This window comes from Furipterus horrens, unplaced genomic scaffold, assembly GCF_987537825.1.
Source record: "Furipterus horrens unplaced genomic scaffold, mFurHor1.1.pri manual_scaffold_17, whole genome shotgun sequence".
Lineage (NCBI taxonomy): Eukaryota > Metazoa > Chordata > Mammalia > Chiroptera > Furipteridae > Furipterus > Furipterus horrens.
Window position 1 is genome coordinate 53251644 of NW_028327187.1, and position 27758 is coordinate 53279401.

Below are 27758 nucleotides of genomic sequence, written 5' to 3' on the forward strand. Positions count from 1 at the left end.
CAAGGGTCAGGGTTCACTTTATTTTTTAAAAGCCTCAGAAGTTATTCTATTATAAAGGGACATGGCTAAATAGGTAGGAAACAGATTCCCCATTGTGAGTTCTCCGGATGGCTTCTGCAAGGATCATGGAGATATCAATCACCTAGAAAAACATGAAAAACACCAGGTTAGTATCATATAGACAGAGATGAATGGCCAATTTGCAGACACTGATGAGCATCCTAATGAGAATCCTTTCTCTTAAGGTTGCTGCACTGTGCTGTTTCCCCTCATGAGCCCACACCCAGCTATTCTTCATAACACTTTTAATATAACCACATAGGATAGAGTTAAAATGCTAATCAAGGAAAATTTCTGACTCGGACTCACCAAGATGGTGATGGGTTGACATTTAAAAAATTTTTAGGAATGACACTTCCAGCCAAGATGGAGGCCTAGACAGACACGCTGCGTCTCCCTCCACAGCTAAGAAGGAATACAACTACCTCAAAATTAGAGGCAACTAGAAGTTACAGAAAATCGAGCTGCATGGAAGTCCAACAAACAAAGATATAAAGAAGAAATACTCATCCACAGGTAGGAGGGGCAGAGCTGGGGCGGAAAGGACGCAGTGTGGTGGTGGCAGCAGCGGCAGCAGCAGGGGCAGCAGCAGCAGGCTGGCGGAAAGCGCAGTCACATGATTTAAAAAGTTGGGTGGGACACCTGGGGAGCGATCCCCGTACCAGACCAGACCGCACAGCTCACAGTCCCAGCGCTGGGGAAAATAAAGCCTCATTGCTTCTGACTATGTAAACCAGTGGGGGTTGGGGCAGAAGAAGAAACTGGCGGTCTCTCAGCAGAGTTCACTTGTTTAAAGGGCCCCCATAGTCCTAGAACATCCGCAGACCCACCCTCTCTGGGAACGACAACCAGGGCAATAGCTAGAGGTGCTAGTCCCATACAGAAGTGGGAGAAGTGCCTGGAAAATGGGTGAGTGCTGAGCGAGTGGCATTGTTCTGTCTCTGACCCCTCCCCCACATACAGTGCCACAATGTGGTGAAATGGTTTGCCCTGTACTGAGGAATACCTAAGGCTCCGCCCCTTACAATGTAACAGAAGTGACAGCTCTACCTAAGACAGAGAGGCAAACAAACACAAAATCCTGTCAAGATGAGGAGACAGAGAAGTATGGCCCAAAAGGGGAAATGGATCAAGATTCTAGTGGGAGAACTAAGCAACGAGGAGATAGCCAACCTAATATAAGTAGAGTTCAAAACACTGGTGATAAAGATGCTCACAGGCTTGACAGATATGTTTAAGTATGGCAAATGCATAAGGGAAGAAGTGAAGGCTATGCTAAATGAAACGAAGGAAAATCCACACAAAACCAATGGTGAAGGGAAGGTAACGAGTTCAAATCAATAATTTGGAACATAAGGAAGAAAAAAGCAGTCAACGAGTACAGAATGAGGAAACAAGAATTGAAAATAATGAGGAGAGGCTTAGGAACCTCTGAGACAACTTTAAACGTGCCAACATCCAAACCATAAGAGTGCCAAAAGGAGACGAGGAACAGCAAGAAACTGAAAGCTTATGTGAGAAAATAATGAAAGAAAACTCCCCCAAATTTGGTGAAGGAAATAGACATACAAGTCCAGGAAACACAGAGAGTCCCAAACAAGCTAGACCCAAAAGGGCCACACCAAGACACATAATAATTAAAGTCCCAAAGTTTCAAGATAAAGAGAGAATCTTAAAAGCAGCAAGAGAGAAGAGGAGAATTACCTACAAAAGGGTACCTGTAAGACTGTCAGATGATTTCTCAAAAGAAACTTTGCAGGCAAGAAGGGGCTGGCAAGAAGTACTCAAGGTGATGAGAAGCAAGGACCTAAAACCAAGATTACTCTATCCAGCAAAGCTATCATTTGGAATGGAAAGGCAGATGAAGTTCTTCGTAGACAAAGTAAAGCTAAAGTAGTTCATCATCACCAAGCTATTATTATATGAAATGTCAAAGGGACTTACTTAAGAAAAAGAAGATCAAAATTATGAACATTATAATAACAACAAACTCACAACTATCAACAACTGAATTTAAAAAATAAAAACAAAATCCAACTAAGCAAACCAGAATAGGAACAGAATCATAGGTATGGGGATCATTCGGAGGGTGATCAGCTGGGAGGGGGAAGGGGGAGAAATAGGGAAATGGTGCAGGGATTAAGAAGCATAATTGGTTGATACAAAATAGATGGGGAAGTTAAGAATAATATAGGAAAGGGCAAAGCCAAAGAACTTATATTCATGACCCATGGACATGAACTAAGAGGGGTGGTATTGCTGGAGGGAAGGGGGGTACTGGGCAGAGGGGAGCAAAGGAAAAAAATTGGGACTACTGTCACAATATAATCAATAAAATATACTTAAAAAATAAAAAACAAAAAACTTTTAGGAATGAATATTTAAGCTGAAAAAAAACTTAAGAATAATATCAACCCTCCAATTCTACATATTTCAGAAAGCTAAGGGATTCTTGTATACATATAAAATTAAGCAAAGCCCTTCTCTTTTAATGCAACAGCGTTCAAACTTGAGTGCCTAACAATTACTTGGGGAATTACTTGAAAGTAGTGGCCCCAAGACCTCTGGTTATGTAGGTCTTGGATGGAGCAAAGGAATCTGCATCTTAACAAGAACACTAGGTAATTAACTTAGTTTGATTCCAGAGCAACTTTGAGAAACACTGGAGTTCTAAGGAACGTACCATCAATTTAAAGGTTTCACATTATGTCTGGAGGGGCCAATAGTTAACAGTGATACACACACAAACTATAAACACAGACTTGCAAACTTGAGTGAGCATCATGATCACTGGGAGAGCCTATTAGAATGTAGATTCCTGGGCTCCATCCTCCAGAGACTCTGAGGTCCAGGAATCAGAGTTTTTAAACATGCAATTTTTTACTTTTGGATCATAGATCCTGATGACAGACTTAACCCCTGAGTGCAAAGCAGGAAATGTTCTAGTAATTCAACTTATAAAACCACCTCCTAAATACTTAGTGGAGTTTTATTTTGCAAGAATTTCATCCTCACCTGTATTTTGGAGCAATGTTTCATCTTATCCTCCTGAGGTATCGTATTGGTGACCACTACTGCTTCAAAGCATGCATTATTAATGCGAGAAATGGCCGGGCCAGAGAAGATTCCGTGAGTTAAGATAGCATAAACTCTGGTGGCTCCAGCTGAAAGAAGTCTACAGGAAAAAGCAGAGTTGGTTTTGATTAATCTTACTTGTCACTGTAGAACCTGACTTAGGAAGAAGTGTATTATTAGCTTGGGTGCCATACCACAGAGTGGGTGGCTTAAACAGAATTTTATTTCTTATAGTTCTAGTGGCTGCAAAGTCTAAGAATAAGGTGGTGACAAGGCAGATTTCATTCTGAGGCCTCTTCTCTTAAGTTTACTGGTGGCTGCCATCTCACTGAGTGTTCACATGACCTCTTTGACTTCTTTGACCTCTACATGCATGGAGGAGGAGGGGCGAGCAAGCTCTCTGGTCTCTTCTCATAAGAGGAGCACTAATCCCATCATAAAGACACCATCCTCATGACTTCATCTAAACCTAAATACCTCCCAAAGGTCCCATCTCCAAATGCCATCACACTGGGGATTAGGGTTTTAATGCACAAAATTTTAGGGGGTCACAATTCAATCCTTATCAAGGAGAGAGAACTGGGCTACGAATTTATCTGAATAGGTCTGGATTCATATAAAAGGACTGTGGCAGAATGCTGTACTCAGCAAAATCCATCACCTCTTCTTTCTGGGCACATAGCTAGACTACATTTCCCAGCCTCACATAGTTAGGTGTGGCCGTGTAACTTTAATTCTGGCTATCAAAATGTGGGCAGCTACAATGTACACCACTTCTTAGCTGAGCTTATAAAAATCTTCCATGGGTAGCCCTGGCTGGATGCTCAGTTGGAGCGTCATCCCATGCACCAAAAGCTTGCAGATTCCATCCCTGGTTAGAGTGTGTACAGGAAGCAACTGGTTAATGTTTCTCTCTGACATCAACGTTCCTCTCTCTCTAAAATCAGTAAAACATATCCTCAGGTGAGAATTGAAAAAAAAATCTTCCATGCTCTTTCCCTTTCTGGCTGGCCAAAATGGAAATGTCTTTGAAAGTAATCTTGGAAGCTATAAGTTAAAGATGCAGTGCCACAAGACCTAAAGAGGAATATTCACATTGAAATATGCCATGAATGAAAAAGAAACTTTATTATGTTAAGCCACCGACATTTCAGGGAGTTGATGTATTAGAGCAATTAGCATTACTTTACTAATACAAAGAGACAAAAGGAAGTTTATGAATATATACTCCAAGATCCAAATCAGGACTCATGTAGCCCGCAAATATTTTAGTGCCAATTGTATGCCCGGTCATGTGCAAGGCACACTCAAGAGTTTTTTAAAAAGTTATGACAGACATTGCTATCCATAGCGGCTTGAACTGTACACAATGAGAAGCCACTTGAGGTTTTAAAGGTGAGGAGTGGTAGGATCTAACTTTTGTGTTAGGAAGATTAGCAAGTAGGAAGGCAGTGTGAAAGATGGTAAGAGACTGGCAAGTGGTAGCAGAGTGAACAGAGGGAAGGCAATTTAGAACAGGCAAGAAATAAGAAGTAATATGAATGAAGGTAATAGCAGCTAAAATGGACAATCAACAGGTAAGACCAAGGTTTCCAACATATGTAAAATATAAATCTGAGAATATACTTCTGCCTGCTCAGGCCTATGAATTTCTACTTTAACTCACTTAAACGACAAACAATCAAAAGTATTCAGAGCAATGGTAAAATTTTGGAAATATAGTGGTGATAGTTGCAGTATATATGAGCTATACACTACATTCATATATATGCACTATATATATGAATGTAGCTAATACTATTGAATTGTACACTTAAAATGGCCAATGTTATGTTATATATAATTTAGCATAATAAAAAGAGAAAAAAAAAACACTAAGGAAATCTGGGGAGGGGAAAGAGTACTCATCAATTTCTATATATATTGAAATTCAAGCCTAGGGTGATGAAAAACTCCCAAAGCTAGTTATCATCCCTCCATTCAGTTCCAAAAAATATCAGCAGGCTTAAGACATTCAGGTAACAGTTAGCTTTTTACTTCTAACCACAGGCCCCACTGCTCAGCACTCACTTGTCTGCTGCATGGCAGATTGTGCCGCAAGTGTCAGCCATGTCATCCACTAGAATGGCCACCCGATCCTTCACGTCTCCCACCAGCACCATGCGGTCCACTTCATTGGCCTTCTTCCGTTCTTTGTGAATCAAGGCAAAGTCAACATTCAACCGGTCTGCAATAGAGGTAACTCTGCAAAACAGGGTATTTGCAGTTGAAACCTGGGTATGTGTGGCTCTTAAGACAAAAGCAAATGGACTAAAGAATGGGCTTGTTTTCTGAGGGAGAATACTTCTTGAAACTAAACAGTTCCCTGGGCTAGAAGAAAGCAATTAATTTACTGACATCACAAACTAGGTTTTATAAACTAATGCCTCCATATCCTGAGAGTAGTTTATAAATGTATAGTCAACCTTAAATGCACTCTGGGTTACAGTAGGGGCCATAGAGATGTCCTCACCAGTTCCAGGAAGTAGTATAATGCTAAGGCACATTCATTTAATGGATTGGCAGCTGAAGGGGAGAGAGAAGACTTGGGTTAACTAATGCCAGGAGTGCTGACTGTCCCAATTTGACATGTGGATGTGGTGAGAAATGAACCTGAACCTGGCTGAAGGATAGCAGTACTCAGCCTGTTCCAATGCACGTGCCCTCACTACATCCTGTGTTCATTTTCCTATTACTGCATTGACACAGAACATCAAGACTAACCAATCTACTTGGAATGATTACTTATCCAAGGCAAATGCATGATCAATTAGTTCGAGCATCCGAAATTGTCCATACAAAACAGCCAACAAATTCAGTGATTAAATACAGTATAAAGGGCTAGAAAATGTCACTCTCCATGCTTTTGGAGGGGAGAACTGTGTGCAACTCATAACTACACAGGGATCTCTCCTTACTCCAAAAATCCTGCCAACACAGAAGTAGTAGCCACTCACTTTGAAAATCCTCCATCACTATAAGAAAATTATAAACCAAAAAAACACAACAACATGTAGCAATAAGTCATATACTGATACTAAAAGCAGTTTTTCTGTACCCAACTTTGGAAAGAAAATTCTCCTTATTTATTTCAAATGTGACTATTTTCTAAGTTGCACGGCAAAATATAAAAACAACGCACAACAAAATAAGACAAGTTATGACAACACCATCAGGGGATTTTCTTTTTAGGTTCTATCTCTGGTATTATAGATGGTAACTGGCAATTACAAGAGCCTGACAAAGCCTTACATTTGGCTGAATTACAAAACTCAAGTTCTCAGCTTATCAGTGCTGTTGAAGTAACTAAAATAAAAAACTTGTAGAGAAATAGTTATTGAAAATTTGAATGGCTTTTAAAGATATCTGAATTTGCTTGTCCTAATCATGTGTTTTGTAGCTATTCATTCTATTTCCACAACAAGAGCATGTGTCACACTTTTGAATGCATTACTAACGAGTGACCCACTAAGGAAATCAAAAGCTCTTAGTTGGCACCATGTGAGCTGTAAAGCTCTACAACCGGAAATCCCTGGCAGTTTGTTTAAAATGTTAAGTTCTTGAGTTTAAATAAAATCACCATGTTTAACTTTCCTTCCTGCTTAATACTTTAATCCAAAGGATCAAAATGGTCTAACCAACGACAGTATTAAGAAGTGTGTAAGCTTACTTGTCCACTATTATTATGTGGTTTGACAGTAGGTGCCACTCATTACAAAACCATATTTCCTCCCCTTTTTAATAGGCTTCTATCAGTGTTGCTAGCCCTGAGTGCCAGTTACTAATGGGCCCACAATACCACACTATTCTGGTCCCCTCTGCTGCTGTCTTGTCTTTCAGGAAGAGGAGTAAGACTATATCTAGCCTATGTCACAGCTATCAATACATCCAACTGTCTGAAAGATTTTCCAAGTACATTGGTTTTTATTTTATTTCTCCCAATACATTGAGAATACTATGAATTTCAACCATACCTCTTAGCTCCCCCAGCATCAGGCGAAACAATAGTGCAGTTCCTCCACTCAGAGATGTTCTCTCTTATCCACTTCAGGACAGCTGGTTCTGCATACAAATTGTCTACAGGGATATCAAAAAAGCCCTGTAGGAAGGAGCTGGATCAGTTTTACTTTGTTTGCCTTCTCTTCCATTTATTTATTCACTTTTATTGAATGAAGTTGACATGTAACATTGTGTGAGTCTAAGGTATACCTTTCTCTTTCATTTATGAATGACTAACAAAGAGAATAGTGACTTGCCATAGAATACCTTACTGCAACATTCAGGGTGATTAGAAGGTATGCCCAGTGTGGAGACTGTACAAATGGCCTCTTTGAATCCAGGCTGTGCATGAGAGCCCAGCCATGATGGGTAAAGCCAGCCCTCAGCTAACCCACAACTGATCATAGGCACATGAGCGAGTACTTGAGAAAAATGGCCGAGTTCAGCTGAGACTAAAACTACCCAGCCAATGTGCATACCCATGAGATAAAGTCTACTGCTTTATGCTAAGGAGCAAAAGCTAACTAGTAATACAGATGATATAATATATAAAGTCAGTGGAAGGTATTTATAATAAATTGTCACAGAGGGTAACTAGAAGCCAGATCCGTGTTCTAGTATTAGTTGCTACAGATTAGTTGTGTTGTCCAACTAATTTGTTCCTCTTCTACAAAAATGGGTATAATCACCTGTCCTATGTACCTCACTAGATTGTCATAAACCTCTAATTACAATGATTTGAAAGTCTCTTTAAAAAATACAGACATAAAGCAACATTCTGTTCCTCTTCCTCTGGGTTTATGCTAGAAAGTAGGTTCCAATATCTGTGGCTCTAAATTTAATGATGACAATAACAACTCCCATTTATTTGGTAACTATCATGAATCAGGCATTATACTATGAATTTAATATATTACTTAATAGTCACAATAGCAAAGCAGTGTATATTCAGAGAAATTAAATAACTTGCCCAACATTACAAAGGTAATAAGTGTCAGAGCCAGTATTCAAACTAGTTATAAACCCAAAGCCTACACTCTTCCTAGAATACATGACTGCCTCCCTTTCCAATGACCCCAAATGACTAACATCATGAACTAAGCTCAATGTGAGGACACTTAAAATGCTGTCAATGTCTAGTTTATTTGAGCTGTACCTGGGCAATATTTTGCTCTCTGCAGTCTTCAGCACTATCAGTCCTACTCCCCTTCTAACCCCTAAAAACCTCAAAACTAATGTTTGGCTTCTATTGATACCTGAATTTGAGAAGCATGAAGGTCCATGGTGATAATATGATCTGCACCTGCTACAGAGAGCATATTTGCAACAAGCTTGGCAGAGATTGGGGCCCGACTCTAAATGGGGGAGACAAAGGGGAAAAAAAGCCCATTTGAGAAGCAATTCATTTACACAAAAAGCATTTGTTTTTTGTGTACCTACTATATTTAAGGCACTCTCCTACTAGGAAATTCAAAGAAAGTGACATGGTAACTGACTTTGAGTCTATCACAACCTAGCACAAATATTAAGTGGAACATCACTTTTCCAACTCAGGATACATATTACATGACAAAAAACATCTTTCTACATTTCATTTTCTTAATTACACATTTTCAGCCTAGTCAAATGTTTCCAATGCTCAATTTAAATTAGGTAGATTTAATCTTCTTCAAAATAGTATTAAAATCTCTTAACACATACATACTCAAATCTGTATAACATCTAACATGTCATCCTATAGTTTATTTTCTAAGTTATACCACTCCCTTACTCATCTAAAGGTCAACCTTCCAGAAACCTCAACTCCTTAAATAATAGGTAAATACACCTGCTGCACTGTAAAATGGCAAAGTGCATGCCATTTACTCTGTACTCTGTAGGAACCATACTCTATTGGAATAAAAAGACTTGGCCTTCTCCCATGCATTGTATGTACAGAACTTTGGGAACTGATTACAACTGACAAAACAGACCTGCAAAGTTTTATGTATATACCTAATTCTCTAATATACCAGACAAATAAGGCAAGAGTGTGTATGAGTGTGCGTGTGTGTGTGTGTGTGCGCGCGCGCATGTGTGTGATGAGACCAAGTACTCATGTAACAGACTTCAAGTTTTATGAAAAGGTCACAACTATAACACTGTAAGGGTCCCAGAGGATCTACAATCGTTTTTTTTAAAAATTCTCTCCATGGGAGCTGGTGCTTAGTCTTACTGATACAATTAAATAATAGCAGTGAGCTAACCTAAAGTCACATATGATGACTGGGACAAAACATACAGACTACAAATGTGTTGCTTTATACAGACTAATCACATGTCAATTGTTTAAACATCAGGTAATGCCTAAGAAAATGTGATTTTAAAATACCATCTAAATATATATCTGATGACTAAGGAAAATTTTTGTGACTTTGGGCAAGTGCTCATGCTTCCCCTGACTAAAAACATTTTTTTAATAAAGGAGATTCTCCTCATACCTTATCCTTCTTATCCTGCCGGGCATAAGGAAAGCATGGGATGACTGCAGTAACCCGGCTAGCTGAAGCAATCTTACAGGCATTAATCATGATCAAAAGCTCCATGAGATTGTCGTTAATTTCACCACAGCCACTCTGAACAATGTAGACATCCTCTCCACGTACACTTTCACCAATTTCAACGCTAAAACCAGGAAAAGACAACAAAAACAACAGATCTTTAAGTACCATACTTCTACAGACAGTAATATATAAAAAGCAGAGCTTTCTGCCCTGGCTGGTATGACTCAGTGGACTGAGTGCCAACGAGGTTAGATTCTCAGTCAGGGCACATGCCTGGGTTGTGAGCCAGTTCTCCCAGTGGGGGAATATGAGTTGTTTCTCTCCTTCTCTTTCACCCTCTCCTCCCCTCTCTCTAAAAATAAATAAATAAAATCTTTAAAAAAATAAAACAAAGTAGGAAAATGTAATTTAAAATAAAAAAATAAAACACATAGCTTTCTACTATTATGCTATGAATGGTTTATAGTTGCAAGTGAACCCTGATCACCTAGAACTTCAGAAGATCAGCTGGAGACTATTTTCTTGCCAGAAGAAGCTAACACAGGCAATAATTACTATTTAATATTTTCTTCTCTCCAGTAACAATGGAAAGGATACTACCTTTTAAAAGAATGGGGTTAGTTTATATAGTAAAGCAAGAAAAATAAAAGCAAATTGTAAAAAAATCAAATAAGAAACAAATTATCACAATTTATCACCTTATTTTTTATGCAATTGTTTACTGTCTGTGCCCTCCACCAGAATGCAAACTCTATGAAGGCAGGGACCATATTTGTAATGCTCACCTGTATACCCAGCCAACCGGTGTCACTATGACACAAAGAATGAATGAATATCCCTTGGAATTAGGCCACTCATTTTAGATGGAATATGAACCTTCTGCAGGCCTGCTTATTATGGAAATTCAGAAGACTAACTTTTGTCGTCTCTCAAAAAGTAACCTACTTCACACTAGAGGCAAGTGGGTCCAACATATTTCTTCAAAAGGTTTTGATAAATATGCTCATACTGCTTTACAAATACTTAGATGATACTTAATTTGGGGTAAAACTACAATTTGATGGGCCCAACAGGAACTGATAGCTACAAAGAATTTTATGGTGCGATCCTGAAATAGTGATACTGAGCAACGTAATGAACATAGCAATTTTGTGAACACAACTGAGTTAATATCTATTAATGACCAATATCAGCCTTAAGAAACAACGGAATCTGTCAGCAATCTCAACTTTGCCAAATGCCAAAACTGCTTTCTGAAGACATTCTCCAAAAATCAAATCAATGGGTGGGAGGAAGACAGGGAGGGCTTTCTGGAAAAGCAACTTGCATGTTTCCTGAAGTGTAGGTGCTAGAATGGCACTGTCCAAAATAGCAGACACTGACCTCATGGGATTATTGGGAACATGAAATGTGACTAATGTGACTAAGGAAATGAATTGAGAGATGCTATAAGTATAAAATATACATCTTACTGTGAAGATATTATATACAAAAAGAAAAATATATATCAGCTTTTATATTGATTACATGTTAAAATTGTAATATTTTGGATATATTGGAATAAATATATTAATTTTTTTTAAAAACCACACAACTAGGACTAAATAACATCTCCTGGAGGTGAGTGTGTTCTGCAAGGTGACCACTGTGGTAGACCTAAATAAGAGGCAGTAGTACTTTAAAGGGACTTCTCTGATCTCCTTTACTTTACTAACACCCCATGCTCTTTGAGAGGTTCCAGGCTAAAAGAGTCCTTTGCACAACTCTAGGATCCTGACCTAGTACTTAAAGTATTTGAGCAACTTCAAAACTCAAGACATTTTAAATCCTACGCACAATCATCCCCAATACCTCACTTCCTTGACCAAAGTCTCCATTTCCCTGGGGGAGAACAAAAGTCAGGCACATTTTTTTCACATAAGAAGTCAACTCTGTTCTTCACTTCTGGTATTGGTAACCTACGGCTCTTGTTTCTGTCAGGTACACAGACATCTGTGCTCTCGACAGTCACTTGCCAGAGTCAGGATGTTTGCTTAAGAGCTAGGGAATAGCAGCTTGACAATTGATCCAAGACAATATGTATAAGGGATGGGCTAATGATCTGTTCTAAAGCTTTATTACCAAGACCAGGAAACATGCTTAGACCACGGTGTTCTCTTTTTACAAATGCCTCAACTATCAGAATCAATGTAAAAAAATACCCACAACACTGGCTTATATTGTCCATTATGTTACTCAGTATCATTATTTAAGGATTCTACCCACAGAATTCTTAAAATTTTGTGCCTGGAGGTATCTAAAGAGTTTTATGAAAATAAAATCAATAGGCATAATCAATTGCATATGCCTTTATCTCTTTGGCTGCCAGGAAGCCAAGGAATACAGTTAAAGTAATACAAAACTTCCATAATTACTTTATGCCAGATTCTTGGCACAATTACTACCGTCCTTTGTTCCATAAGGCTTCTGATGTATCTACTTAATGAACCTTTTTTATGTTGACTATCACGAAACACACTTCAAATCTTTCTTGAAAGCTGGTAAGGTATTAAAATGATCATTGCCAACTTAAATAGAGAGCATTTTCTAAATACATAGCTTTAATAGAGGTGACTCCTTTAAAAATTATATTCCAACTTACGGCCAAGATGGAGGCATAGACTGATACACTCTGTCTCCCTCCACAACTAAGAAGGACTACAACTACCGCAAAACCAAAAATAACCAGGAGTTCCAGAAAATAAAGCTACATGGAAGTCCAACGTATATAGTCATAAACAAGTGGTGCTCATCTGGACAGGTAGGAGGGGAGAACCCGTGGATGAAAGATCGAGCTGTGCTGGAGGCAGCAGCTGCAGCAACAAACAGCAGGACCCGGTAAGCAGACACCCGTATTTGGGGGGACGAGAGAAGCGCCTGGGTGCTGACCCTAGCTGCAGACCAGACCCATCAGCTTGCGATTCCAATGCCGGGGAAGGCAGACCCCCATTTTCTTGGACTGTGAGACCCGGAGGGCATGGGGACGCAGGAGGAGGCTCCTGGTCTCTCAGCGGAGAGTAACAGCAGGAATCCATCTTGGACCCCCGTCCCCACGCAAAGCGCCACAGTGTGGTGTGAAAGGTCACCAGGCTGCAATGAGTACATGGGGCTCAACCCAATATAGTGTAGGAGGTGTGACAGCACCCCACCCAAGAAAGAAAGATAAACAAAACAGTCATAACGGCAGACTTAATGATTGAAATACCAATCACGCAGCTAGCCAAAAAGCAAATAAAGGACTTGACCGATGAACAAAGAGAGAATCTTTCTGAGGCTCAGTTCAGAGCTATAGTCATAAGGCAGCTTACAGACCTAACAGAGGGACTTAGTCAAGACAGGGAAGGAATGAAGGCTAGTCATGCTGAAATGATTTAGAATACATACAAAACAAGTGGTGAGGAAGGGGAAGCCAGGGATCAAATCAACAAATCAGAACATAGGGAGGGAACAAACAGTCAACGAGTGCAGAAAGAGGAAACGAAAAGTGAGGAATATGAAGAGAGGCTCAGAAACCTGTGGGACAGCTATAAGCGAACGAACATTCGAATTATAGGATTACCAGAGGGTGAAGAAGAACTAGAAATTGAAAAATTATGTGAAAAAATAATGAAGCAGAACTTCCCTAACATGGGGAAGGAAATAGACTTACAGGTCCAGGAAGCACAGAGAGTTCCAGATAAGCTGGACCCAGGGAGAACCACACCAAGATACATTATAATCAAAATGTCAAAAATTAAAGATAAAGAGAGAATCTTAAAAGCAGCAAGAGAAGAGAAGAATTATGTACATAGCGGTCCCAATTAGACTATCAGCTGATTTCACAAAGGAGACTTTACAGGCAAGAAGGGACTGGTAGGAAATATTCAAAGTAATGAAAAGCAAAAACCTACAACCATGATTACTCTATCCAGCGAAGCTGTCATTCAGGATAGAAGGGCAGAGAAAGTGCTTCCAGGACAAAGTAAAACTGAAGGAGTTCATCAGATCCAAACCACTGTTATATGAGATGTTAAAGGGACTTGGTTAGAAGAAGGAGGATCAAAACTACGAACATTAAAGTGAAAACTGTATCACAACAACCAACGGCAGAAGCTGGGGAACTGAAACAAAGGTAAACTAAGTAGGCAACAAGAGGGGAAAAACAAACATAGATATGGGAAACATCTTGGGAGGAGGTCAGTGGGAAGGGGGAAGGGGGAAAATGGAGAGAGATGATGCAGGAATTGAGAAGCATAGGAGGGAGTGGAGTGGACAGTAAGATGTTGAGAGGAACTATATGTACAACCAATGGGCATGGACTAGTGGGGGGACAACTGGAGGGGGCGGGTCACAGGGTAAGGGGAGCAGAAGGAAGAGAAATTGGGACTACTGTAACAGCATAATCAATAAAATAAAATAAAAAAATTATATTCCAACATCACATAAGGTTTGAAAAATAATTCTTTAAAAAATCACCAGCTTACCACTGAACACAATCACTAGAACAATTTCTGTGTCTTTATTGATGATAATCAACCAACAATTAAGCCATTTCCCAAAGCCAAACTAAGGACTAAAACTTCTCACACATAGAAGGATGTTATGACGAGAAATGCATCTAATGACTTGAAAAAGTTATTTAACTATATTCAAAACAAAGTGGTACAAGGAAACTGGGACACTGCCTTGTTTTACTGTGCATAACTCTAATTTCACTAATGAAGACCAATCAATCTCTTTCCTCCATAAGTATTACAGGTGTAAGAAACAAGGACATAGTGACTCCCAAACCAGTACAAAATCAGCAATAACGAAGGGCAAATGTAATTAAAGGGTCTTAAGGACAAATGTAAATTAGAGGATCTCTGAGAAGAGCTGACAGCACTGGCATATCTACAAATCACAATAGGGACATTTAGATAACCGTGTTAGATTGTAACTCCGGAGTAACCAGTAATGGAGAAACGGGGAAGAAGGAGAGGGGAGGGGGAGCTAATTGCATTAGGGCGGGGAAGCTAATCTCTCTCACTTTAGGGTGGCAATTTCAGGGTGGGGAAGCTAATCACTTTAGCGTGGCAATTTTAGGATGGGGAAGATAATCACTTTCAGGGCAATTTCAGGGTGGGGAAGCTAAGACTATAAAACCAGGTTTCTTTGTCTACTTGGTGCACACATTCTCCTGGCTGTGAGGGTGCGCCCAGCTCTGCAGACTCGTGAATAAAGGCCTCGCTTCACTGCTCAAGTCCTGTGTCCCAGTTTTTATTATAAGCGTTTCTCACAATTTGGGGGCTCGTCCAGGATCCTCTGTCTGTGTGCGGGAAGGGCTCTGAGCCAAGGTGGGGAGACACGTCCTACCCACTTTTGGGTGGCCCGCTTGACCCAGGGCCCACCCGCATCAGTGTCCGGAAATGACCCGAGACTTCCTGTGGGGTCAGCAGTGGATCAACACAGGGGGGAAACAAAAGCAAACACCGCGGCAACCAGGCAACCTCGTGCACGGGCCAAGGTAAGAAAATTGGACTTAAGTACTGCCTTAGTGATTGGGCATCCTCAGGAAGCTGATTGTGTGTGTGGCTGGTACGAGTGTGGAGTGCCCTCTGCTGGGTCCTTCTCCCGTGAGGGAAACAGCCGGAGAGGGATAAAGCATCTCGGTCTGTGTGCACATAAGCGAGTGTGGAATGCCCCTCCGCTGGGTCCGTTCTCCCGTGAGGGAAGTGGCCAGAGACAGACGAAGCATCTCAGGCTTGAGCGCACAGGGCTGTATACAAGAAACTTCCAGTAAGGGGGGTTGAGTATACAGGTGTGGGTAGAAATTCTCCGGGACCTGTCTCTAGACATGAATCGAGTGTGGAGTGCCCCTCCGTTGGGTTCGTTCTCCCATGAGGGAAATGGCCGGAGACGAACGAAGCATCTCGGGATGTGTGCAAAGTCTCTGTAAGAGGGTTGAGCACACAGGACAGTATACAAGAAACTTCCAGTAAGGGGGGTTGAGTATACAGGGATACAGGGATACAGGGATTGAGCTCACAGGGTCTGTGTTCAATAAATCTCTGGTGAAGGAGGTTGAGAACACAACCGGATTCAGCCACGGGAATCAGCTGAGGATGGGAAATGGAAATTCTAGGCCTAGGGGTGGGGACCAAAAGTAAGGAAAAACAGACAATGGTAAATTATTATTGTTTTCTTTGGCCAAAGGAACCCATTTAGGGGAAATCTGTCTTCTGGCCCCGATTTGGGTCTGATGAATGTTGGGCTTGTCAAGCCCTGGTCTTATATGTGTGTTCAGCTTTTTTTTGGATTGTTTGTTTGTTTGTTCTTGGAGAGAGAAGAGAGGAGCATCGCTGTGTGGTTGCCTCTCACTCATGCCCCCAGTTGGGGACCTGGCGTGCGGCCTGGTCGTGTGCCCTGACTGGGAGTCGAGCTGGCAACACTTGGTTCGCGGGCTGGTGCTGGGTCCACTGGGCCACAACAGCCAGGGCCAGGCATCAGCCTTTAAGGAAAGAGAGGGAATATGCTCTCTGCTGATCACCACCTACCAGCAAGATCTGCAGGTCTCTTCCCTGTAAAAAAGAAAAAGATAAGGCCTGGGACCCTCTGTCCTGTCTCCCGTTGCCTTATAGCCCTGGCCAGCCGGCGGCCAACTGGGCAGAGGCACCGTGGACGGATAGTACAGACGGAAGAGGCCAGAAACACCTAGCAGATACCTCACCAGTATCCGCCCCCATGACACCTATGGAGCTGATGGGAACTTATCTAAATTAAGAAAGGAATTGAAACAATGTAAGCAAGACCTAAAGAATTTCCCCATTCCCTCAGAGCAGCCGGTTTCCCCTTAGGGAGGTCTCCATGGGTCCAGGACATATTAGATATGTTAAATGCCCCTTCAACAAGCACTGAAGTTAGAAACTTCAAGCGCAATATGAAGCGCTTGGTAGAGGACCCCCTTAGACTGACGGAACAATTAGATCAGTTCCTTGGACCCAGCATATACATGTGGACGGAATTAATGTCTATACTAGACATCTTCAGTGGGAAATAAAAGGGAGTGATCAGACAGGCTGCTATGAGGATATGGGAAAGGGAACATCCTACAGGTCAGGGAATTGTCCCAGCCTAACAAAAGTTTCCCAGTATAGACCCTGAATGGAATAACAGGCCGGAGGATAGGGCTCAGATGAGAGACCTTAGGAGCCTCATCATCAGGGAAATTAAGGAGTCCATTCCCCAAGCACAGGATGTCTCCAAGGCATTCGAAATATAGCTCCATCAGATTCCTACAGAAGCTCAGGGACCAAATGAGGAAGTATTCTGGTCTAAATCCAGAGAATGCTGTAGGGCAGGGACTCTTGAAAGCCACCATTATAACAGAAACTGGCCAAATATTTGTAAGAAATTGCAAATAGCAAATGAATGGGCCAAATAAAGCAATTGAAAAACTCCTCAGGAAAGATTAGAAAGTGTATGTTAGAATAGAGAAGGAGAAGCAGGAACTTCAAAAAGCTGCAGGATATCTCTGCAAATCTAGGAACTTTAAGCTGCCAGATACTGAGTTTGAGCACAGTCCTTCACCGTATGGAAAAGAACAAGGATTGGAAGCATGTTATGGTTAAATCTAAAGCAGTAAAGGGTATTTAGAAAGTTTGTGAATGCTGCAGAAGGTCTAAGAAAAGTTGTAATAATAAAAAGGAAAGTTATGGAAGCTTTAAACCTGGGAAAAGGAAACCTCAGCTGCTTGTGTTCTGTTTATGCTCTGAAAGGAAAAATTGAGGTTTCCCAGGGAAATTTTAAAACTTCACATGAAAGAAAGGGATCCAGGAAAAGTGTAAGGCATGTAAATGAAAAGGTTTGTTAGAAATTTATAAAGGTTTTGAGAAGAAATTGTATGGTTTTAGTAATAGTAGGTATAATGCCTGGAAATGCAGTTTTGAAGGACAAGGATTTTCCTTCACACCTTTATATTTTTCTCCCTACTGGAACCCTCCAGTATTTGGCATTGTAAAGAAGTAAGAAGTGACATAAGGTTCCTTTGCATAAAACTAATAAGACCAGTTGCTAATGGTGGTTATGTCAGCTGAGGCTTTGACTGGAATGTCATGCCTGAAGAAGGCATGCCTAGGCTAATGAAAGCCCATGAGGGAAAGGCCTAGCACCTTGGTTGGTTGTGCAGTCCATGGCAATCTTTCTAGGGAAGAAACAAAGGTTGCTTCCCTGATAAATGGCTAGGAGGAAACTTAAGGTACAATGGAAAACTTGAGGAACTTGTAAAAAGCATGGGTTTTACAGGTAAGACCAGATGGCAGGTGTGTGGCTCAGCTTGTGTGCCCAGAGGGCAGACTGAAGGTCAACCTTAAGGTTCTTTGTGTAAGTTTCAGCAAAGCAGACTTAAAAGAGTTATGCTATCAATTGCTGCTCTTGTTGTATTTATGCAAATGAACAGGCTAAATTAAAACTGGACTTAATGCAGTCCCTTTAATAACAAGAAGGGTAATCTTAAGGAGAAAAATCGTGATTTGAGGAAAATCACAATGCTCAGTGGTAGACTATAAACTAGTGCAGCTAACTGTGTCTATAAAGTTTATTTTAATTAAAAGTTTGTTTTCATTCGAAAGTTAAATCAGGTCTGTGACATTATCAACAATGCTTAATTTACAGGCAAGAAGAATATCAAATGCCTTGCAACTGAATGTCTTCCCAATAAGACAGTCTTGCAAATTTAAAAATTGGTTTGTGAATTGTGTTGTGTGAATTAACATGTGTGTTCTTTCTGTTTTCACAGGGCATAAGCCTATGATCTCATTATCTGAGTGATTGTACATACAAGCCTCACTTAAGAAGCCCATCTGCATTGCCGCCTCCTGAGACTCAACAGTTTGGCTGAACTAAGTGGTTGGGTTGGTGAAGTATGGGTTGGTCAGTGGGCTTCACTTTAAAACTCGTCTCTCTTTGCCTAAAATAACTTTATGCAAAGAAGCTCCTCTCCCAAACTGCCAGCCTCTCCAGTGCAACCTTCTTCTTCTAACACTTAACCAGCCACAGGCCTTAAGTCAGGAACCCAATGTGGCTACCATAGTTTACGGCCTAGGAGCTGATGTATCTGGCATAGATCCAGTAGCGTGGCTAGGTCTTCACTTAGTGACAACTACTCCTTCCCTAGAAAATCTAAGTCCCCTCACCCGGACCTCAGAAACACCTCAGAAAAGACTCCAGAATGATCCAGCCAAGGTAAAAGTTTTTAAGGTATTAAATCTCAGACAAACCTTCGAGATAGAGACTGGGTATGGAGACGCAAATGTTTGGGTAGAATGGGTCAAATTTACCGTTCAATCCCTGAATAAAAGCAACTGTTATGCTTATACCACAGGGAGACCCCAGGCACAAGTCGTACCATTTCCACTAGGCTGGGACTCTGACCCCTCGGGAATGGCCTGTGTGCTCGCTCTCTATCAGGATGAGAATGCATGAGGAAATGAGACTTGCAGAAGCTTGTCTCTCCTCTTCCCCTCTATAAGGAGTAATGGGACTCAATCCCTCCCTTCATACTCAGTGGGGCCCATGAATTACTCTTCTTGCCTCTCTAGGTGGGAAGCGAATTTGGGTACCCCTGTGGGAGAACTCCGAACATGCACTCATACTAGAGCCACCTTCACAGTGGGGCCGGCAACTATATTCCCCTCTGAATCCCCAGAGCAGATGTCTGGTGGTATTGTGGGCAGAGGAGTCTCTGGAAAATCCTACCTGACAGGTGGAGTGGAACCTGTGCCCTGGTTCAATTGGCTATCCCATTTACCCTAGCATTTTCAAAACCAATCCTGACTGCCCCTGTTAGGAAAGAGGTCAGTGGCGCCTGGTGGATCCTTTAATCCTCATATCTATATTGACGCCATTGGAGTCCCCTGAGGAGTTCCAGATGAGTTTAAAGCTAGAAATCAAATAGCAGCAGGGTTTGATTCAGTGCTCTTCTGTTGATTGGACAAACTGTATTTATTATAACCAACAGAGGCAACAATTAGATGTCACCAGTTGAGTGGCTTGGGAGAACAGGATGGCACTGGATATATGTTGGCAGAAAAGGAAGGTGTATGTGTAATGCTCGGGGGACAGTGTTGCATCTTTAACCCTAATAATACAGCCCCTAATGGATCTATCACTAAGGCCCTGCAGGGACTAACTACCTTAGCAAATGAGCTAGCGAAAACTCAGGTATTGACAATCCGATAACAGGATGGTTAGAAAATTGGTTTGGCCAACTGGAAAGGAATGATCTCATCAGCTCTGGTATCCCTCATAGTGGTAGCAGGTGTCCTCACAGCTTTAGGCTGTTGTATTATTCCCCATGCCTCAGAGGTTTAGTTCAGAGACTAATTGAGACTGTACTAACTAAACAGATGCCAGCAACTTTTCATAATCTCTTCCTGGAGGCCAAAGGGAATCCTAACCCTGAGGAAGAAAGTCAAGAAATCCTCCTTAGATTTGAAGGGATAAGTAGAATGGTTTGAGTAGTCAATTTTCCAAAAGAGACAGGGGGGAATTTTAAGAAACAAGGACATAGTGACTCCCAAACCAGTACAAAATCAGCAATAACAAAGGGCAAATGTAATTAAAGGGTCTTAAGGACAAATGTAATTAGAGGATCTCTGAGAAGAGCTGACAGCAGTGGCATATCTACAAATCACAATAGGGGCATTTAGATAATCGTGTTAGATTGTAACTCCGGAGTAACCAGTAATGGAGAAACGGGGAAGAAGGAGAGGGGAGGGGAAGCTAATCACTCTCATTTTAGAGCGAGGAAGTTAATCGAGGAAGTTAATCACTTTAGGGTGGCAATTTCACGGTGGGGAAGCTAATCACTTTAGGGTGGCAATTTTAGGGTGGGGAAGATAATCACCTTCAGGGCAATTTCAGGGTGGGGAAGCTAATCACTTTAGGGTGGCAATTTCAGGGTGGGGAAGCTAAGACTATAAAACGAGGTTTCTTTGTCTACTTGGTCTACTTGGCGCGCATTCTCCTGGCTGTGAGGGTGCGCCCAGCTCTGCAGACTCGTGAATAAAGGCCTCACTTTACTGCTCAAGTCCTATGTCCCAGTTTTTATTGTGAGCGTTTCTCACATAGGGTACAGACTTTCATAAAGCCTTACAAAGCCCATAAACTATACTCACGTTATACAGTTTGGTCCATAAATAGTTCAATGAATCTGCAAAATTTCTTAATATTATTCTTATGGTTTCCTCTAAGTCTAAGAGGTAAGTTAGACAATGGTTAATGGTACAACAGTTGTGCCTAAGACCTGTTTGCTCTTAACATAACCTATGGTGTACAACTCTAGGGTCCAAGTGGAAAGACCTGGTTTAGCAATTTAAAGGCATGCCTTGTTACAGTCTCCCTCTAACTAATGGTGTAGTCTCCAAATGTCTTTGGGCCAATCATTCTCCCAGCTGTTTAGAGAGCCCAGACGACTGGCTATGTACATCCAATGAGAAAACTAGCTTCTTCACTCTGTCCTTCAGCCTCAGGCAGAAGTGCATCCAAAGAGCATAGATGTTAAGAAACAGAAAAAGGAAATAAAGAGAATCTAAAAAGCAGGTGGTATTAAGAAAATCTCAAGAATTTACACAGAGACTTCTGGTCAAGGTGGCGAAGTAGGCAGATATGACTCACCTCTTTGCACAACAACATCAAAATTACAACTAAAATATAAAACCACCACCACTCAGAACCATCAGAAATAGATTTGAATGGAATCTGACAACTATGGAATTAAAGAAACCACATCCATCCAGACTGGTAGGAGGGCACAGACATGGAATGGGCTGGTCCCTCACCCATGTTTGGTATATAAAAATTCAGGAGGGATATCTCAGGGGCAAGGGTCCCAGCCGCACATCAGGGCCCCCCAGCCCAGGGTTCTAGTGCCAGAAAGATAAGTCCCCACAACTTCTGGCTGCAAAAAGCAGCAGGGACCGAGTCAGTGGAAGAAACTGCTGGAGCCCCAAGCAGTTCCTCTTAAAGAACTCTCACACAGACTTATCTACTCAGACTCATTCCCTCTGAGCTCCAGCACTGGGGTATCAGCTTGAAAGGCACAGTCGCATACTGGTACTGGGAACAACTGAAGGGTCTGGCATCAAGACAAGCAGAGGCCATTCTCCCTTTTCTAAACCCACCGCCCACAGAACCACAGAGAGAGCAAAGTCGTGTCATATCTGAGACTCCATCAACCTGGCTAACACTGTTTGACCCGTCTTGGAGATCCCCAGAGGCTCTGCTCCACAAAACTTACTGGCCTATTCAAGCTGCTTTTCCATATGAATGGCTGGTCTTTGCTCATGCTTCACAACTTCCTAAATCCTTTCAAACAACCAACAAGCTGGCTTCAATGAGCCCCAGGTGTGGCACTAGCAGCAGGCAGCCTAGATTCACACCTTGGCTTCTCCTGGGAATCTCCAAGCCCAGCACAAATAGCAGCCATATCAGAATGCTTTATAGCTCAGGCAGGGTGGCCCAGGGAAACACAGGTGGGGGCTGACCTTGGCCTGCACCACTGGGAAACCCCAGGGCCAGTACACTCAGTGGACAGCTAGTACCCAGTAGACAGCTATAGCCCACGTTGGAGCACCACCACCTGCCCCTGCACAGATGATCTTCTATGGAGAGCAGAGGTTAGTGGTAAATGGTCAGAGCCAGTCCTTTCAGCTGACTGGCTTGGGTAAATCCCTCCCATTTATCTGCCACAGCAACCAAGGCTCAACTACAAGAGGAGGGTGTAGTCAGCCCACACGAAGGGTGCACCTCAAGTACCCAGTCTGGGTGACAGGGGAGGCTGTGCCACTGGACCATGCAGGACACCTACTACATTAGGCCACACTACCAAGACACTCACTGAGTCAAAGCAGCTCTACCTCATACATAGAAATAAATACAGGGAGGCTGCCAAAACGAAGAAAGAAACATGGTCCAAAAGAAAGAACAGATCAAAACTCCAGAAAAAGAGCTAAAGAAAATGGAGATAAGCATTCTTATCAGAAGTGGAGTTCAAAACACTGGTTTTAAGGATGCTCAAAGAACTTAGGACCTCAAGAGCATAAAAAAATTCTAGTCAGAAATGAAGGATAAACTAATTGAAATAACAATTTACAGGGAAACAACAGCAGAGTAGATGAAGCCTAGAATCAAATCAATGATTTGGAACATAAGGAAGCAAAAATAACTAATCAGAAACAACAAGAAGAAAAAAGAATCCAAAAAAATGAGGGTAGTATAAGCAGCCTCTGAGACAACTTCAAGTGTTCCAACAGTTGCATTATAGAGGTGTCAGCAGGAGAAAAAGCACAAGAAATTGGAAATCTATTTGGAAAAATAATGAAAGAACACTTCCCTAATTTGAAGGAAACAGACACGCAAGTCCAAAAAGCAGAGTCCTAAATAACATGGATGCAAATAGGCCCACTACAAAACACATCATAATTAAAATGCCAAAGATTAAAGATAAAGAGAGAATCTTAAAAGCAGTAGGAGAAAAGAAGTTAGTTTCCTATAAAGGAGTCCCCACAAGACTGTCAGCTGATTTCCAAAAGAAACTGCAAGCTAAAAGAGATTAGCAAGACATATTTAAAGTCATGAAAAGCAGAGACCTAGACTCAAGATTGCTCTACCCAGCAAAGTTATCATTTAGAATCAAGGGGCAGATAAAGAGCTTCCCAGACAAGAAAAAACTAAAGGAGTTCATCATCACCAAATCATTATTATATGAAATGTCACAGGGACTCATTTAAGAAAAAGATAAAAAACTATGAACAATAAAATGGCAAAAATACATATCTATCAATAATTGAATCTAAAAAACAAATTAAGCAAACAAGAACAGAGACAGACTCATGGATATGGAGAGCATTTTGATGGTTGCCAGATGGAAGGGTGGTGTGGGGGAATGGGTGAAAAGGTGAGAGGATTAAGAATTACAAACAGGTATTTACGGAACAGTCATGGAGATGTACAGTATAGGAAATGGAGTAGCCAAAGAACTTATATCATGATCCATGGACATGAACAATGTTGGGGGGATTGCCTGAGGGAGTGGGGTTGTGCTGAGTGGAAGGGGATCAAAGAGGAAAAAATCAGGCCAACTGTAATAGCATAATCAATAAAATATAATTTAAAATTTTTAAATAAAAAAAGATTTTAAAAGAATTTAGACAGAGATGTTGGCATTTGCAAAATACATGGGGTCACCTAATCAAAGTACATCGTTTTTAGGAAAATCCTAGGCAACCAAAAATAAAAATTTTCCCATCTCTGCTGTCCAGAATAACCAAATAAACCAAAGTTTGAAGGGAATCAAGACAAAAATTTAATATATTCAAGTTTTAAAAATCAGATGAAATACTGTATTAAGCAAAAAAATTAAAGAACAATAACACCCAGAACTGGGCAAGTTACTTAATCTCTGAATCTTAGTTCCTTCATTCATTCCTCATAGCAGTGTTGAGAGTATAAATATGACATATGTATAAAGAGCTTAGAATTGGAACTAGCACATCTTAAGTATTCACTACATACTCAATATTATTAATATTGTTATTACTGCTGGTGAGAGTGGAAATTGGTTCAACTTTTCTGGAGGGCAATTTGGCAGTAAGTATTCAAAAGCCTAAAAATAGTATATACCCTTTAACCTAGTAATTTCCTTTCTGGGAATTTACCCTAAGAATATAATCAGAAATGGTCAAAGATTTATGTTCAAGGGTCTTCATATTAAAAGCGTTAGATCAAAATTGTAAATACCTAATATAGACTTTGTTATCTAAAATTATGGTACAACCCTAAGACCAACTATACTGTTTAAAGCTGTTTAAAACCATGTAGACTAAATATAAAGGGGAGAAACTATTCAAAGTATATTGCTAAGTGAAAATAAGTACAAATGTGCCTTATATTTTTGAAAAAGTATATAAACACACACAAACATCTGGAAGGTCATATATTAAAATGTGACCTGTTTGTCTTGGGTGGTGGAATTTGGGGTGTTGTCTTTTTACTCTATATCCTCTTCTATATTTTTCACATTTTCCACAATACTATCGCCACGCCTTCTTACCAACATTTATTGTGTTGGACAACGTTCTAAGAACTTCAGTCCTATCACAATCCTCACAATAACTCTATGGGTAGATACTATTTTACAGACCAGATTATTGAGGCAAAAAGGCTAAGGATTCAAATCCAGGTTCTCTGAGTCAAGGGCCTAAATTTTAATCTCTCTTAACTATTTTTATGTGTAATATACCACCTATATGTATGTATATTTCTTCACTAACTGGAGAGCAATGGACGATCCTGACTTCAGAAGAAAAGCCACTCTGCTCAAGACAGCATCAACCCCTGAGATTCTGCCAACTGCAGAAAATAGCAAAACTGTCTGTCTCACTTGAGAATGGGCTCTGTAGTTCCCCATCTGATGACCCACAGCACCCACTGAACTGCCCTGTCCATTACTTATAGATCCCACAAGTCACACAGTGCTACAGTTACCATTTCTACAGTGCAAAAGAGCCAAAGGTTGGTGGAGGGACGCTCCATAGGCGACATATTCGATTATGTTCAGTGAGGATTTCAGAACAGCTAAGAAACCAAAAAGCTAGTGATTAAGCCAGAAACAAAAAGACCTAACCAGTCAGCAATTTTCCACATTGGGCTTAATCTTATCCAATGTTTCCACACATGTTACTATCCAATTGTTTAAAAATGAAATCAGGCCCTGGCTGGTATGGTTCACAGGCCCTGCCTGTGAACTGAAAGGTTGCTGGTTCCTGTTCAGGGCATATGCCTAGGTTGCAGGCCAGGTTCCTAGTTGGAGGCAGGAGAGAGGCAATCAATTGATGTTTCACTCGCTCATCAATGTTTTTCTCCCTCTTGTTCTCCCTCCCTTCCCCTTGCTCTGAAAATAAATAAAATCTTTTTAAAAATAAAAATGAAATCAGCGTCATATCTCAGAAAAGTTGATTGGGACTGCTGATAAATTCAGATAAATCAATCAGTAGAAAACTAATTTGTTCTTCCCCTCCCCTCTCCCAACATAGCCTCGAGTTCTTGTGAGTTGCCTTATGCAGAGGGTGAAGGGTTAACACCAGGAAAAATAAAAAAATAAAATCTTTGTATTTTTCCTATGAGCACAGGAAAAGGATTTAATAATCAAAGTTCTATAAGGAGACCAAAAGAAAAAAAAAAAAAAAAAAAGGTCTACATGAAAATCATTCTTGTCCCCTAGCTATATTGCCACTTGCAAAGTCTGGTCTTGTTTTGGCTTCCTTATTACAGCCCATAAGTCATAATGATGTGGTCAAAGCTAAAGACAGCAGCTTAGCTAGCCTCTTTTGACTAAAGTATTACCTGTTTACAGATGGCATCAGTGTTTGCACTATCATTTGCATCACAACAGCAACATAATAATCAAGCATTCAGGAGGAAGCTGTCCAGTACAGATGCATGCTTTTATTCGCAGGGTCTACAAAGTTGAATCAAGTATAACACTTCGGTAATAAGATTAAAGAAAGAAAAATGGAAATAAAAGCATTTAGGAAAACATGTTCAAAGCAATGTTTTCTAACTAATCATTAGGTTCTGTGTAAACTTTCCCCTTAACAGATAACTATAAGCTTGTATTGCTCTGATTTGATCAACAGGGTAACAACAAAACACAAAGTAAGCCACAAGAACCAGAATATTCTACACTTAGGTGAAAGGGATATGGAAAGACTCAAACACCAAGTTATCTCTAAGATGGCCTCAAGGTGCAGCAGGAGGATGGAAGTGGGGGGAGGAACAAGTTTAATTAGCAAGGCAATTAAAAAAATCGAGTTGCAACACACAATTTGATCCAGGTCTTGCACTGTATTATTACTTTCCCTCAATTATCTTAACATTCAAAACTGTTGACTAAATTTCCCCACACAGTTCCAAGAGAAGTGGACAAGTTCAGGATAGACTTTGCTACTAAAAAATAACCTTTTGTATTATCTTTACCAGTAGCTGCACTGCTGAAAGTCAAGAATTTCAGGATTAAGCTTTCCTAATATTTTCTGGATGGCTCAAACTGAGATGCAATCAGGATGAAGAGTTAATGCATCAATCCCTACCTGATCAACTAGATTTTATGTAAGTATGGCTCCGAGTCTGATTCTAAAGATGTGAAAAGCCGACGTTTGCCAATCTAAGGAAGTCCTCAGTAGTAATTTTGACGTCCTCGGCACATGTTCATTTCCCTCAATACAACACAATTTCGAATTGAAAAGCGCCTTCTTAGATTCTAGAAGAAACACCAGACGGGCTCAGTACGTTCTCCCATTCAAGCTGATCCAAGAGGTAAAGAAGCACTTGTCCAGCCTGGGTGGCTCAACCGCGAAACGACAAAAGCCACGTGTCCCCACAGCCAAAGCGAAGCTTCGTTCCCCTCCCATCGCTTTGGGCAGCCACTATCCCAGCCCTAAGCACTCAAACCCAGCTTTTTGCCTTAAACCCAATTTTGACTCCACCCCACCACACGGTGAGACCCAATGTGCCCCTTCCGCGAGAGGTAAAATAACGGAAACAGCCAGTGGAGCACGCTCGCCTCAGAGCTGACCCTTCCCCCAACACCCCATTCCTCAGAATTCACGCGACGGTCCCATTCCCTCTCCCCCTCTGCCGCCCAAGTATCACCCCTGCCTCCTGAGCAGGTGAGGCCAGTGGGGGCCTCAACTTCGCTCTTACCAGGTCTCCTGGTTGCTGAATTTCTTAGTCACCACCTTGCCTAGTTCCAGGCCCAGACGGTCAGCAATTTTCTGGGACAAGTCCTGATGGGAGCTGCCGCTGAAGATTTTGATATTTGGCATCTTGGCCAACTACCCTAGGCACTCTGCTCAGTTATCACTACTGCTGCCGAAATCCCAACGGAAGTAGCCCAGCAACACAGTACCAACCGCTTTGCTTAGCTACTCCGCCATCTTACGTTCCCACCCGGCGCGCGGCTCTAAATTGCTCAGGGCCTGGGAG

The 27758-nt window shown here is 41.2% G+C and overlaps 1 protein-coding gene across 1 annotated transcript; it reads right to left on the reverse strand.

The window, feature by feature from the left end:
- Window positions 1-27758, reverse strand: PRPS1 (phosphoribosyl pyrophosphate synthetase 1). Its single transcript, XM_090264700.1, has 8 exons — window positions 27477-27758; window positions 9654-9837; window positions 9606-9614; window positions 8430-8528; window positions 7149-7273; window positions 5206-5379; window positions 3076-3235; window positions 1-142 (listed from the first exon to the last, which is right to left on the reverse strand). Exons 1-8 carry the CDS (start codon window positions 27596-27598, stop codon window positions 50-52), a joined length of 966 nt encoding a protein of 321 aa, XP_090120826.1. The 5' UTR covers window positions 27599-27758; the 3' UTR covers window positions 1-49.